The 14752-nt window shown below is 39.8% G+C and overlaps 2 protein-coding genes across 1 annotated transcript; one reads left to right on the forward strand and one right to left on the reverse strand.

Moving 5' to 3' along the window:
- Positions 1-14752, forward strand: part of Erich1 (glutamate-rich 1) — a gene marked incomplete at its 5' end in the record, with an annotated part of 52793804 nt that overhangs the window by 28784771 nt on the left and 23994281 nt on the right.
- Adam24 (ADAM metallopeptidase domain 24) lies at positions 7709-13696 on the reverse strand. Its single transcript, NM_001408681.1, has 2 exons — positions 13654-13696; positions 7709-10323 (listed from the first exon to the last, which is right to left on the reverse strand). The coding sequence occupies exon 2, from the start codon at positions 10185-10187 to the stop codon at positions 7965-7967; it is 2223 nt and encodes a 740-aa protein (NP_001395610.1). The 5' UTR covers positions 10188-10323; positions 13654-13696; the 3' UTR covers positions 7709-7964.

Consider the following 14752-nt stretch of genomic DNA (forward strand, 5'->3'; position numbering starts at 1 on the left):
CAAGAAGACCTACATAATGAATTAACCTGGGCCCATAAGGACTCACAAAGATGGAACCACCAATAAGTACACGCATGGACTAGACCTAGGCTCCCTACGTGTATGTAGCAGATGTGGTCTTCATGTGAGTCCCATGTTGGAATGGGGGCTGTTTCTGCTGTTAAATCCTCTCCACTAACTGGACTGCCTGGTTGGACCTTAATGGGAAAGGATGTACCTAGTCCTGATGTGACTTGACTTGCCAAAGCCAGTTGGTACAGGGGAGGGTGGGGGTGGGTTCCCCTTCTCTGAGAAGAATAGGAGGGAAGAATGGGGGAAACGGGTGAAGGTTAGAACTGGGAGGGGAGGAGAGAGAGGAGCAGCGATCAGGATATAAAGTGAATAAATATATTAATTAATGATTAAATGTAGGTTGTCAAACAAAAATTTTAGATTAAGAAACACAGAAGAGACAAGGTTCACTCTCCAGGTCCCAGTCCCAAGGAAAGGAGGAGGATGTGGCACACAGAGGGTAAATGGCTGCCTAAACACAAGCCAGAAGGTGTTCTGTCCTGATTGGTCAGAATTGTGTCCTGAGCATCGGAGTTTGAAAATTTCCTGACATCTTCCTTCTGATCTGTAACTGTGTCCGGGAGCAAATCCTGTGCTCCACCCTCCTACCCTCCCTACACCAAGAGACAGCTTGACCCCCGGAAGTTCTAACACCACCAGGCTCACAGGTAAGATTCTCTCCCAATCCCCGCCCCAATACCAGGTCTAGCTGGGACCCACCCCACCAAGCCCAGAGGACACAGGACCTCCCACCCTGCTAGAGACAGATCTTCCTTCTGGTCTGAAACTGAGCCTGAGAACAGGTTGTGTGCTCCAGCTCCCCGACTGCACCCACACCCAGAGACTGCTTGACTACCAGGAGTTCTGGCACGACCAGGTTCACAGCAGGTCTGTCACAGGGCATTAGCAGAAATACCCAACAGAAGGGACATAGAACCTGAAGAGACCAGCTCCAGTAGATAGGCAGGGCCTCAACTGAGGCATGGGGTCACTCACCCATCTCAATTTCTTTTCTTTTATTGGATATTTTCTTTATTTACATTTCCACTTTCCTGGTTTCCCCTCCTGAAACCCTTCATTCCACCCCCCACCCCCTGCCTCTATGAGAATGTTTCCCCATCCACCCACCCACTCCTGCCCACCCCACCCCCCCGCCCTGGTATTCCCCTACACTGGGGCATCCAGCCTTGACAGGACCAAGGGTTTCTGCTCCCATTGATGCTGGACTATGCCATCCTCTGCTATATATTTGGCTGGAGCCATGGGTCACTCCATGTGTACACACTTGAAAGCTTTAGAAAGCAAGAAGAAATAATACTCCAAAAGAGTAGATGTGGAAAAGATGATGACTCTCGGGGCTAAAATCAATGAAATTGCAGGAAACAAGTAGCAACAGCACCACCACCACCAAAATACAAAAATCTAATGAAATGAAGGCTTGCTTCTTTGAGAAAGTCAATGGGATTCAGAAATCTTTAGCCAAATTAACCAAAAGAAGGAGGGAAAGATCCAAGTAGAGATAAAAAAAAGGAGGCATTACAACACACAGTGCCAAAATTCAAAAAAATGTAAAGATTTTCAAAATCTGTTCTCCATAAAACTGGAAATAGATTGATTTCTTGATAGGTGTGATCTTCCAAAATTAAATAAGTTTAATAAATTTATAACAACTCACTGAAACAGAGACACCATCAACCTCCCACACACCAAAAAAAAAAAAAAAAAATCCCAGGGCCAGACAGCACAACTATACAAGGCCATTCAAGAACTACTCCTCTAACTATCTCAAATAATAAGTTGTGTCTTCAGCAATAAAACCTTACCATTATGATGTGGAGATTAACCAATAGATTTAGCAAAACTAGACTGTGATATTTTGAGGGTTCTATGAAATTCCCTCTGGCCAATGACACAATAAGATATAATCCATAAAAGTTTTTAATTAAAAATGTTGCCTAAATTTCTTCAGATTATGAAAAGTAGGAATATGGCAGTTCTCATCTTTATTGAATGATAAATGTGTATTATTGATTGCTGGCATTGTCTATCGGTGGTTTATAATACACATTAAAATCTCTCACACTGAGACACCTCCAGGACCTGAAGGGACCAGATCAACAGTTCTCTGAACCCAAATCCCGTGGGAGGGAGAGCTAAATCTTCAGAGCTAAGCCAGAAGAGACTACACTCCACCCACATTTTTTACTCCAGAGGTCTGCTCCAAACGACCTGCCTGGTGAACTCAGGACACAGGCCCACAGGAAAAGCTGAAGACCAGTAGACAGGAAAAACTACACGCCCGAAAGCAGAACACTCTGTTCCCATAACTGGCTGAAAGAAAACAGGAAAACAGGTCTACAGCACTCCTGACACACAGGCCTATAGGACAGTCTAGCCACTGTCAGAAATAGCAAAATAAAGTAACACCAGAGATAATCTGATGGTGAGAGGCAAGCGCAGGAACCCAAGCAACAGAAACCAAGACTACATGGCATCATCAGAACCCAATTCTCCCACCAAAGCAAACACTGAATATCCAAACACACCAGAAAAAGCAAGATCTAGATTTAAATTCATATTTGACCATGATGCTGGAAGACTTCAAGAAAGACATGAAGAACTCCTTTAGAGAAATGCAGGAAAACATAAATAAACAAATAGAAGCCTATAGAGAGGAATCACAAAAATCCCTGAAAGAATTCCAGGAAAACACAATCAAACAGTTGAAGGAATTAAAAGTGGAAATAGAAGCAACGAAGAAAGAACACAGGGAAACAACTCTGGATATAGAAAACCAAAGGAAGAGACAAGGAGCCGTAGATACAAGCAACACCAACAGAATACAAGAGATAGAAGAGAGAATCTCAGGAGCAGAAGATTCCATAGAAATCATCAACACAACTATCAAAGATAATGTAAAATGGAAAAAGGTACTGGCCCAAAATATACAGGAAATCCAGGACACAATGAGAAGATCAAACCTACGGATAACAGGTATAGAAGAGAGTGAAGACTCCCAGCTCAAAGGACCAGTAAATATCTTCAACAAAATCATAGAAGAAAACTTTCCTAACCTAAAAAAAGAGATGCCCGTAAACATACAAGAAGCCTACAGAACTCCAAATAGATTGGACCAGAAAAGAAACTCCTCCCGTCGCATAATAATCAAAACACCAAATGCACAAAAAAAAGAAAGAATATTAAAAGCAGTAAGGGAAAAGGGTCAAGTAACATATAAAGGCAGACCTATCAGAATCACACCAGACTTCTCACCAGAGACTATGAAAGCCAGAAGATCCTGGACAGATGTCATACAGACCCTAAGAGAACACAAATGCCAGCCCAAGTTACTGGATCCTGCAAAACCCTCAATTAACATAGATGGAGAAACCAAGATATTCCACAACAAAACCAAATTTACACAATATCTTTCTACAAATTCAGCGCTACAAAGGATAATAAATGGTAAAGCCCAACATAAGGAGGCAAGCTACACCCAAGAAAAAGCAAGAAACTAATCATCTTGGCAACAAAACAAAGAGAAGAAAAGCACACAAACATAACCTCACATACAAATATGAATATAACAGGAAGCAATAATCACTATTCCTTAATATCTCTTAACATCAATGGTCTCAACTCTCCAATAAAAAGACATAGATTAACAAACTGGATACGCAACGAGGACCCTGCATTCTGCTGCCTACAGGAAACACACCTCAAAGACAAAGACAGGCACTACCTCAGAATGAAAGGCTGGAAAACAACTTTCCAAGTAAAGAGTCTGAAGAAGCAAGCTGGAGTAGCCATTCTAATATCAAATAAAATCGATTTTCAACTAAAAGTCATCAAAAAAGATAAGGAAGGACACTTCATATTCATCAAAATAAAAATCCACCAAGATGAACTCTCAATCCTAAATACCTATGTTCCAAATACAAGGGCACCTACATATATAAAAGAAACCTTACTAAAGCTCAAAACACACATTGCACCTCACACAATAATAGTAGGAGATTTCAACACCCCACTCTCATCAATGGACAGATCATGGAAACAGAAATTAAACAGAGACGTAGACAGACTAAGAGAAGTCATGAACCAAATGGACTTAACAGATATTTATAGAACATTCTATCCTAAAGCAAAAGGATATACATTCTTCTCAGCACCTCATGGTACTTTCTCCAAAACTGACCATATAATTGGTCAAAAAACAGGCCTCAACAGATAAATAAAGATAGAAATAATCCCATGCATACTATCAGACCATCATGGGCTAAAGCTGGTCGTCAATAACAATAAGGAAAGGACGCCCACATATACATGGAAGTTGAACAATGCTCTACTCAATGATAACCTCGTGAAGGAAGAAATAATGAAAGAAATTAAAGACTTCTTAGAATTTAATGACAATGAAGGTACAACATACCCAAACTTATGGGACACAATGAAAGCTGTGCTAATTGGAAAACTCATAGCTCTGAGTGCCCGCAGAAAGAAACAGGAGAGAACATATGTCAGCAGCTTGACAGCACACCTAAAAGGTCTAGAACAAAAAGAATCAAATACACCCAGGAGGAGTAGAAGGCAGGAAATAATCAACCTCAGAGCTGAAAGCAACCAAATAGAAACAAAAAGACCATAGAAAGAATCAACAGAACCAAAAGAAAATCAACAACATAGATAAACCCTTAGCCAGACTAATGAGAGGACACAGAGAGTATGTCCAAATTAACAAAATCAGAAATGAAAAGGGAGACATAATAACAGAATCGGAGGAAATTCAAAAAATCATCAGATCCTACTACAAAAGCCTATATTCAACAAAACTTGAAAATCTGGAGGAAATGGACAATTTCCTAGACAGATACTAGGTACCAAAGCTAAATCAGGAACAGATAAACCATTTAAACAACCCCATAACTCTTAGAGAAATAGAAGCAGTCATTAAAGATCTCCCAACCAAAAAGAGCCCAGGTCCAGATGGGTTCAGTGCAGAATTCTATTAGAACTTCATAGAAGACCTCATACCGATACTATTCAAACTATTCCACAAAATTGAAACAGATGGAGCGCTACCGAATTCCTTCTATGAAGCCACAATTACTCTTGTACCTAAACCACACAAAGACCACACAAAGAAAGAGAATTTCAGACCAATGTCCCTTATGAATATCGACGCAAGAATACTCAATAAAAATCTTGCAAACCAAATCCAAGAGCACATCAAAACAATCATCTATCATGATCAAGTAGGCTTCATCCCAGGTATGCAGGGACGGTTTAATATATGGAAAACTACCAATGTAATCCACTATATAAACAAACTGAAAGATAAAAACCACATGATCATTTCATTAGATGCTGAGAAATCATTTGAAAAAAATTCAACACCCCTTCATGATAAAATTCCTGGAAAGAACAGGAATTCAATGCCCATACCTAAACATGGTAAAAGTCATATACAGCAAACCAGTAGCTAATATTAAACTAAATGGAGAGAAACTTGAAGCAATCCCACTAAAATCAGGGACTAGACAAGGCTGCCCACTCTCTCCATACTTATTCAATATAGTTCTTGAAGTTCTAGCCAGAGCAATCAGACAACAAAAGGAGATCAAGGGGAAACAGATTGGAAAAGAAGAAGTCAAAATATCATTATTTGCAGATGATATGACAGTATATTTAAGTGATCCCAAAAGTTCCACCAGAGATCTACTAAACCTGATAAACACCTTCAGCAAAGTGACTGGGTATAAAATTAACTCAAATAAATCAGTAGCCTTCCTCTACACAAAAGAGAAACAAGCCAAGAAAGAAATTAGGGAAACGACACCCTTCATAATAGTCCCAAATAATATAAAATACCTCGGTGTGACTTTAATGACGCAAGTAAAAGATCTGTACAATCAGAACTTCAACCTCTGAAGAAAAATTGAAGAAGATCTCAGAAGATGGAAAGATCTCCCATGCTCATGGATTTGCAGGATTAATATAGTAAAAATGGCCTTTTACCAAAAGCGATCTACATATTCAATGCAATCCCCATCAAAATACCAATCCAATTCTTCAGAGAGTTAGACAGAACAATTTACAAATTCATCTGGAATAACAAAAAACCCAGGATAGCTAAAACTATCCTCAATAATAAAAAGACGTCCGGGGGAATCATTATGCCTGAACTCAAGCAGTATTACACAGCAATAGTGATAAAAACTGCATGGTATTGGTACAGAGACAGACAGATAGACCAGAGGAATAGAACTGAAGACCCAGAAATGAACCCACACACCTATGGTCACTTGATTTTTGACAAAGGAGCCAAAACCATCCAATGGAAAAAAGATAACCTTTTCAACAAATGGTGCTGGTTCAACTGGAGGTCAGCATGTAGAAGAATGCAGATCGATCCATTCTTATCACCCTGTACAAAGCTTAAATCCAAGTGGATCAAGGACCTCCACATCAAACCAGATACACTGAAACTAATCGAAGAAAAAGTGGGGAAGCATCTCGAACACATGGGCACTGGAGAAAATTTCCTGAACAAAACACCAATGGCTTATGCTCTAAGATCAAGAATCGACAAATGGGATCTCATAAAACTGCAAAGCTTCTGTAAGGCAAAGGACACTGTGGTTAGGACAAAACAGCAACCAACAGATTGGGAAAAGATCTTTACCAATCCTACAACAGATAGAGAGGCCTTATATCCAAAATATACAAAGAACTCAAGAAGGTAGACCGCAGGAAGACAAATAGTCCTATTAAAAATGGAGTTCAGAGCTAAACAAAGAATTCACATCTGAGGAATGCTGAAGGCTGAGAAACACCTAAAGAAATGTTCAACATCTTTAGTCATAAGGGAAATGCAAATCAAAACAACCCTGAGATTTCACCTCACACCAGTGAGAATGGCTAAGATCAAAAACTCAGGTGACAGCAGATGCTGGCGAGGAGGCGGAGAAAGAGGAATACTCCTCCATTGTTGGTGGGATTGCAGACTGGTACAACCATTCTGGAAATCAGTCTGGAGGTTCCTCAGAAAATTGGACATTGAACTGCCTGAGAACCCAGCTTTAACTCTCTTAGGCATATATCCGAAAGATGCCCCAACATATAACAAAGAGACATGCTCCACTATGTTCATAGCAGCCTTATTTATAATAGCCAGAAGCTGGAAAGAACCCAGATGCCATTCAACAAAGGAATGGATACAGAAAATGTGGTACATCTACACAATGGAATGTTACTAAGCTATCAAAAACAATGACTTTATGAAATTCATAGGCAAATGGAGGGAACTGGAAAATATCATCCTGAGTGAGGTAACCCAATCACAGAAAAACACATGGTATGTATTCATTGATAAGTGGTTATTAGCCCAAATGCTTGAATTGCCCTAGATGCACACAACACATGAAACTCAAAATGGATGATCAAAATGCGAATGCTTCACTCCTTCTTTAAAAGTGACTGTGATTGTTGCGGGGAGGGCGGTAATGGGGGGAGGATGGGAAGGGGAACACCCATGTAGAAGGGGAGGGGGAAGGGGTTAAGGGGGTGTAGGCCTGGAAACTGGGAAAGGGAATAACAATCAAAATGTAAATAAAATACTCAAGTTAATAAAGAAAAAAATCTCTTACACCAGGATGCTAAATATTACCATGTGGTATATTTCATTAAATTTAAAGATTATTTTGACAACTCATTAGATTTTTCTGTTCTGTGTTGGTTGACGTTGAAGAAGTGAAGCTGTTGAAATTGAGTTGGTACTCTCCCTAATCTGGTGGATTTAGTCTCTTCTTCCTCGTTGGATGGTTTAGCCTCTTCTTTCTTGTCTGATGGTTTCGTTTACTCTCTTAATCCTTGTCTGGTTATTTAGCCTACTCTTCCTCTACTGGCTTTTCTTATGCTTCCTCTTCTGGGGGTTTGGCCTCTTCACCTTTTTTAGCCTGTTTATCTCCTCCAAGTGATAGTCTATTGGTTCTAAACAGGTAAAACAATAGAAACAAAACTACAACCACAAAAATAATAGGAAGTAGCAAAATTATGAATTTTCCTATGCCTTTCCTTTTGTTTGCGTTAGGGTCCTCGGGTGCAGGACTGCCACTGTCAATGCTTCCTCCAGTCCCATTGTCCACACAGAGTGGTGGGCTCCAGCCAAAATCGCAATGACAGTGCTGTTTATTATTGCAGATTCCTCTCATGTTGCAAGTCTCTGGTGAACAATCACTTTTCCAACTTGGCTTATTAACACACTTTCTGCTGATGCACACATGCTGTGGACCACAGTTTGTGCCATCTTTTATGTCACCAAGGTCAGCGATTTTCATCCCCAAGTGGTAGTCGGTACTCCAGCAGGAAGCATCATTGAAACGAGTCCAGTGAACAGTGTAATGACTTTCCAGAATAGGAAATGTTTTCACTTTGGCACACTGAATCCTCCCACAGAGGATGTCTGAGGTCTCACATCTCACATACCCCTTGTTCTTGAGTCCACAGTTACCAAAGCGATCACCACGAGTATTGAGCTCCTTGTAGCATCTGTCAGATGCTTTCATGGCATGTTCGCCAAAAACTCTCTTGCAGTGGTCGTCATGGCTATTACATCTTTTTTCATAGCAGTAGCCATTACCAAGGCAAGAAGTCCCAGCCTGTACAAATGTATCCTCAGGGCACTCCTTTGAAGTCCCATTGCACCATTCTGGAAGATCACATTCATTCTCCTTCGTTCTACACAGAGTGCCAGATGGCTGAATTTGGCATTTGAAGTTACAGCATAGTCCAGAAGCACATTTAGCTCCAGACTTCAGAATACAGGTAGGCAGACAACACCTACTATTACGTCCACAGCTTTGAGATCCACAGTCACACTCCTCGCCATCATCAACTACACCGTTCCCACAGATCTTCATTGGGAAGATATCTGAAGAGCTGGGCTCCCTCTGTAGGCAGCTTTTTTTGGCTATGTTGGCCCACAAGAATTCGTAACTACAGTTGCTGAGTTTTTTGGAACTCTCCATTGTAGCAGACATCAAACATGGTCCCTCTCCACAAGAACAAAGTATCCCATCATGTGGCATGCCCAAATTGTGACCTATCTCGTGGGCCACAATATGTCCAATGGTAAGGAAATTGTCTCCAAAGAGCCTATCAACTCCACAACCAAATGTCTTATTGCATACAGTTCCCACAAAGGCTATGCCAAAATAGTCACCAAAAGTATAATTCACGAAGAGATGTGCAATATCATATGCCATCTGAGAATTAAAGTTCATTGTCTTCCACAAACAAAATGCTGGCAAGAGAGTATATATGTCTTGCACTGGTATGGGATTTCGTTGAGTCCAAATAGTAAGACCAAGTAAAGCCACATTAATATCAACTGAAAGTAAGGAGAGATTTATCCCATTCATAATGTTGAATACATCTTTTAACACAAGAGAAGTGTTACTTTTCCGATAAAGGAATTGTTCATGGTCTATAACCAATGCCAGTTTAATATACAATCCATGAGACCACCATGACCCATAGATGCTTTGCATTAGAGTGGACTTATCATTTTCTTGAAGTCTCACTTGCCCTGCTATTTCTTCATCTGTTAATCCACATCTCATGGGGTGTAATTGAGTTTCTTCACTGTCTATCTTGTAAAGCAGATGTTCAAATGTGAAAGAGGGGGTCTTGGGCTTAATTTTATAAGTTGTATCATTTATCTGTAATATGCCTTGAAAGCCCCCAAAACAGGTTGTAAGAGCAGCCATGGATTCTGGATCTTCATCCACAAAACCAAGGTAGTAACAGTCAGTCTGGACAAAAGGTCTGTCCTCAAAGAGAACACCTTGGTCACTGTATGTGAACACAGGGAGCTGTCTTGATACCAAAAAGTTCTTGGACTTCAAGGAGATAATGTGTCTGTGGCCTCCAAAGTGCAGACTGTAGGACATCCAGCCTGTAAGACTCATCTCTTTACTAGAGACAATTACCCTCACGGGTATCACTGTCTCTGGGGGTGCTTTGTGTTCAGTACACAAAGTCATGGGCCATACAGAGGAAAAGAGCAACACCCTCCACCATACCTGAAGGAGAGTGATCCTTGCGTGAACCAGAGCCTCCCTCACAGTCACCATGTCCTACTAGAGGAAGCAAACAAAGGAGGATGGGATGTGGTCCTCTTGTCCATGTACTTCCTTTGTCTAGATCTCATGCAGCACAGACCCTTAATAGTCTGTCTTCTGGAAGAGTAGATCCATCAGAGCAGGAAGACTTTAAGAAATAGGAAAAAGATGCAGAGATGAGAGGAGTTTCATCATGAGTTGACTAATGTAGAAGACTTTGTGTAAATAAATATGTCTTAGCATTTGAACCAAGACATGATTACATATTGTGCATTTAATTTGCTCTTTAATTTTGGAGTGGTACAGTCACACTCTGTGTGTTCAAAAAAATCAAAGTTGTTCACAGGTCTATGTCAGGCCTTGATAAAAGACACATGAATTCACTGTATCATTTTCTAAACATATACACATATGGGACAACATTTACATTAATATTTAAATTGAGATTATATTAGCACAAATGTGAGAAAGCCATTTGTTTTTTCTCCAAGAAGAATGTGATTTATAAAGAGTCAACCAAAGAATATAATGTTTTCATTTTTAGTGATAAATTATGCATACTTCTCACCAAACTTGTACAAAATTAAGTGCATTGTCCTTAACATGCATTTTCCTTCTTCCTTCTTAATTTATTTTTATTTATTTAATGAGTGCTCTATCTGCATGTATACTTGCATGCTAGAAGAGGGCATCAGACTCCATTATAGATGGTTGTGAGCCACCACATGGCTGCTGGGAATTGAACTCAGGCCCTCTGAAAGAGCAGGCAGTGCTCTTAACCACTGAGCCATCTCTCCAGGCCCTAACATGCACTTTCATCGAATAAATCACTGCTTGTTCTGTCTTACCGCAGTTCTGTCAAATTGCAGTCAAAGGACTGGAACCTTCTGTAATGAGTATCTTAATGTGGTAAATCAATAAATAATATAGTCAAATTAGGTGTGATGTTTTGATAGATGTTCCTCAAATGAATTTATATTTGATATATTTATAAAAAGAGTACACTTTTTATTGAAAATAGACTCTTTCCTCATATAATATATCCCAGTTATGCCCCTCCCAAGCATAACTGTCATATGAGAGGCTTCATCAAACAGCTGATGGAAACAGATACAGAGACCACAACCAAACAGGCAGACTCAGGAAGAGCAGGGAGAAGATTGAAAGAGATAGAACTAGGACCACAGGGGCTCAATGGGACCAATCCACCTATCAGAGAACATGCATGGGATGGACCTAGGCCCCCTACTCATATGTAACAGATATGTGTCTTGTTCTTCATGTGGGACCCCTAACAGCAGGAGCAGGAGCAAGAGCAGGAGGAGGAGCAGGAGGAGGAGCAGGGGCAGGGGCAGGGGCAGGGGCAGGGGCAGGGGCAGGGGCAGGGGCAGGGGCAGGGGCAGGGGCAGGGGCAGGGGCAGGGGCAGGAGGAGGTGCAGGAGCAGGAGGAGGAGCAGTGGCTGTGTCTGACTGTGTTGCCTGCCTTTGCATGCCTTTCCCCAAATTGGGCAGCCTTGTCTAGCTTCAATAGAAAAAGTTTCACCTAATCTTACTGCAACTTGATATGTTCAGGCAGGTTGATATATGCAGGAGGTCTCCATTCTCTGAGGAGAAAAGGCAGGGAGTTGGAGGCACAGTGAGAGAAAGAGACTGGGATGAGAGGGGGACTGGGAATCTGTGATTGGGGTGTAAAGTAAATAAATTAATTAATGAAAAAAAGAGGAAGAGACTGGAATGAGAAGAGGGAGGGAAGCTATGATCAGGATGTAAGGTAAACTAGTTGATTAATAAAATAAAGAAGAAAATATGAAAAAGTTAAAAATTGCTAGAGATTAATTTCCAAATAGATATATCTGATAAATTTTAAAAATACAAATATTGAAAAATTTGTCTCAACAATGCTGATCATCAGAATCTGCTGGCAGCAGAGATCCTACGAGGTTTTTTTTTATTTATTGTGAAAGCATGTTAATTTACATGAAATGTAGATAGTATGATACACACTTGAGAAATACAAATGGAGGATATGGGTCTTAGTGGTCAGTGTAGGTGACTGAAACAATGGTCTTAGTAATAATCTGCACATGTAGATTTGTGAGGGAAAGATGTATTCACCAACCACTGATCATTCAACATATGCATCTTCATTTGTTTCCAGTTTTTGACATTCTTATAATACTCTGACAATTTTCCTGGGAATATGAATTACCAAATCCTTTGAGAAGGTTGGAGAAGATAAGGAAACACAAAATTCAAGACTCTTCATCCCACAGAAGGAAGATTTTTTCCCCCAAACAGCCTCATAGTAATAGCTTCTAATCTGTTGTTCACAGTCTTTCTTAATTTTATTATTTTGCATGTTCTCAACAATGTGCAGGACTCTGTCTGAAAATTGTGTTTTTCAAATTATTGAACTTGCATCATACGGTTTTAAATAAGAAAAATAATATGTCTTTTAATACTTCTTAAGCACAAGGTACAATATTTTCCAAGACTTTGGTTTGTTGATGCACATTGGTCGCAGGAGAATTTTTGGGGGAGGATCTTATAAAAGTAACAAGAAACCTTCAGTGCTTGGAGGAAGTAATCAGGTAGGACAGGAAGCTTCCATTATGAATTGCTCAGGACCCCACATAAGTAAGCAAAGTCAGTAGAAGGAATATTTGAGGATACTGTGTTAAAAACTATAAATAATATTATTTAATGATATGGTTATATCTTGATATATATAGTATATGGGTATATTTGGCTATGAGTTTATATATGTTTGTGATAGGAAGGATGATTTACCAATGATATTGTTGATAAATATAACCCTTACAAAACTACCAGAATTCATTCCTAACACCTCACCTTGCAAACAGATCACTGGCAAAGAAACTCAAAAGTTGAGCCAGTTTTCTTACATCGTACATTATTTTAAACAATGACTTAAGAGGCTTCAGGTTCTGAAGGATTGTGACATTTTCAGCAAAAGAATATGGAGAAGAGGCTCAGTGGGTAGGAGTGTTTGCAACCAAGCCTGATCACCTGCATTTGATCCTAGACGCCTATCGTGGGAGAGAACCAATTCGTGCAAGTTGTTCTCTGACTTCCACACCAATCCTCTGCCACCCATCCCGACTTACACACACTCACATACACACACTGATACACACATAGAGGATCATAAACACATACATATGACGGTGGTGGTGGTGGTGGTGGTGGTGGAAATAAACTTAAAAGAATCTGTTGTGCCATATTAATATAGAACTCTCAACACTGTCTCCACCAACTCCAATTCCCAGTTTCATTAAACTCATCAGTCTTAATCATCACCTAGCCCTCACCCTCATTTAAGTCTAATTCAATATTTTATAAACTATGAATAATAACATTAAAAACAGTTTATCCCAACCAAATAAAGACAGCGGAATTAGAAATAACAAGGTTCATGAACTTCTGTCCTTTTGACCTAACATCTTGAGTGACTTACCAGATGTAGTGATAATATCTTGGTGTGGTCTTAGTCATGACTCATTTGTAAGAAGCATTTTATAAGCAAAGATTCTACATGAGAACTCACATGACAAATAGAACATAAGTTCTTTCTTCCTTTGTCTCTCATTGGATTAAGTTCTAAATACAGTTGCTTAGAAACAAGAGCCTCTTAGAATATAGGACTTGGCATTTGGTCTTCCCACTGTGTCTCCACCATCTCAACCGAACCTTATTTTTACTTACTGCTGCCTTCTTTATCCATATTTACTGTGCTTTGCCATGTGGACGTACCTTTCTGTTTTCTAAATGTGTTTGCCCCTCACACACAGCATGGTCATCTTTCCTTCAGAAGCCTTCCTCATGCTGCTGCCCTAGCTTATTTCCTCAACATTTAGTCATATCATGGACCACATGAAGAGCTTCAGTTTTCAAAGAAAAGTTCAAACCCATTTTAAAACTTCTCTAAGTTGGGGCTGGAGAGATGGCTCAGTGGTTAAGAGCACTGACCTGCTCTTCCAGAGGTCCTGAGTTCAATTCCCAGCAACCACATGGTGGCTCACAACCATCCCTCTTCTGGTGTGTCTGAAGACAGCTACAGTGTATTCATATACATAAAATAAATCTTAAAAAAACTTCTCTAAGTCATCCACACATTAGTAATCATATATACCTTTCTCCAGGCCAATAAATCATTCAGAGACATTTTTACACCTGTGTATAAATATGCCTTATCTATTATGCTGCATTCTAACATCGAAGCAGGCAAAAAAAGTATAGAATAAGAGGGGTTAGAAATAAAGATAACATGCAAACAAATTTCATAGTTAGATCGACTATGTGGCTGTTTTCTAAATATCGATCAGAGTTGAGTGTGTTTAACAAGTTGGCTAGAGTTAACCACAAAAGCAAGATTAACTGTTTATTATCTTTGAGCATCCACAGTAAGATAGAGTTCAGTAAATCTGTAAGTTTGTTGTACCCCATGTCTGTTTTTACCTCACATGTCCTTAGTATGTTCAGCTCTCCATAATTTACCTTCTTCAACTTTCTCAGTTTTTTCAACTTTCGACATAACTTTTAAAAGGAGACTCCAT

Source organism: Rattus norvegicus, chromosome 16 (genome assembly GCF_021556685.1).
Source record: "Rattus norvegicus strain SHRSP/BbbUtx chromosome 16, alternate assembly SHRSP_T2T, whole genome shotgun sequence".
NCBI lineage: Eukaryota > Metazoa > Chordata > Mammalia > Rodentia > Muridae > Rattus > Rattus norvegicus.

Bases quoted from the DNA above. Each gene is read 5' to 3' on its own strand.
- Adam24 (NM_001408681.1), bottom strand. From the start codon at position 10,187: ATGGTGACTGTGAGGGAGGCTCTGGTTCACGCAAGGATCACTCTCCTT.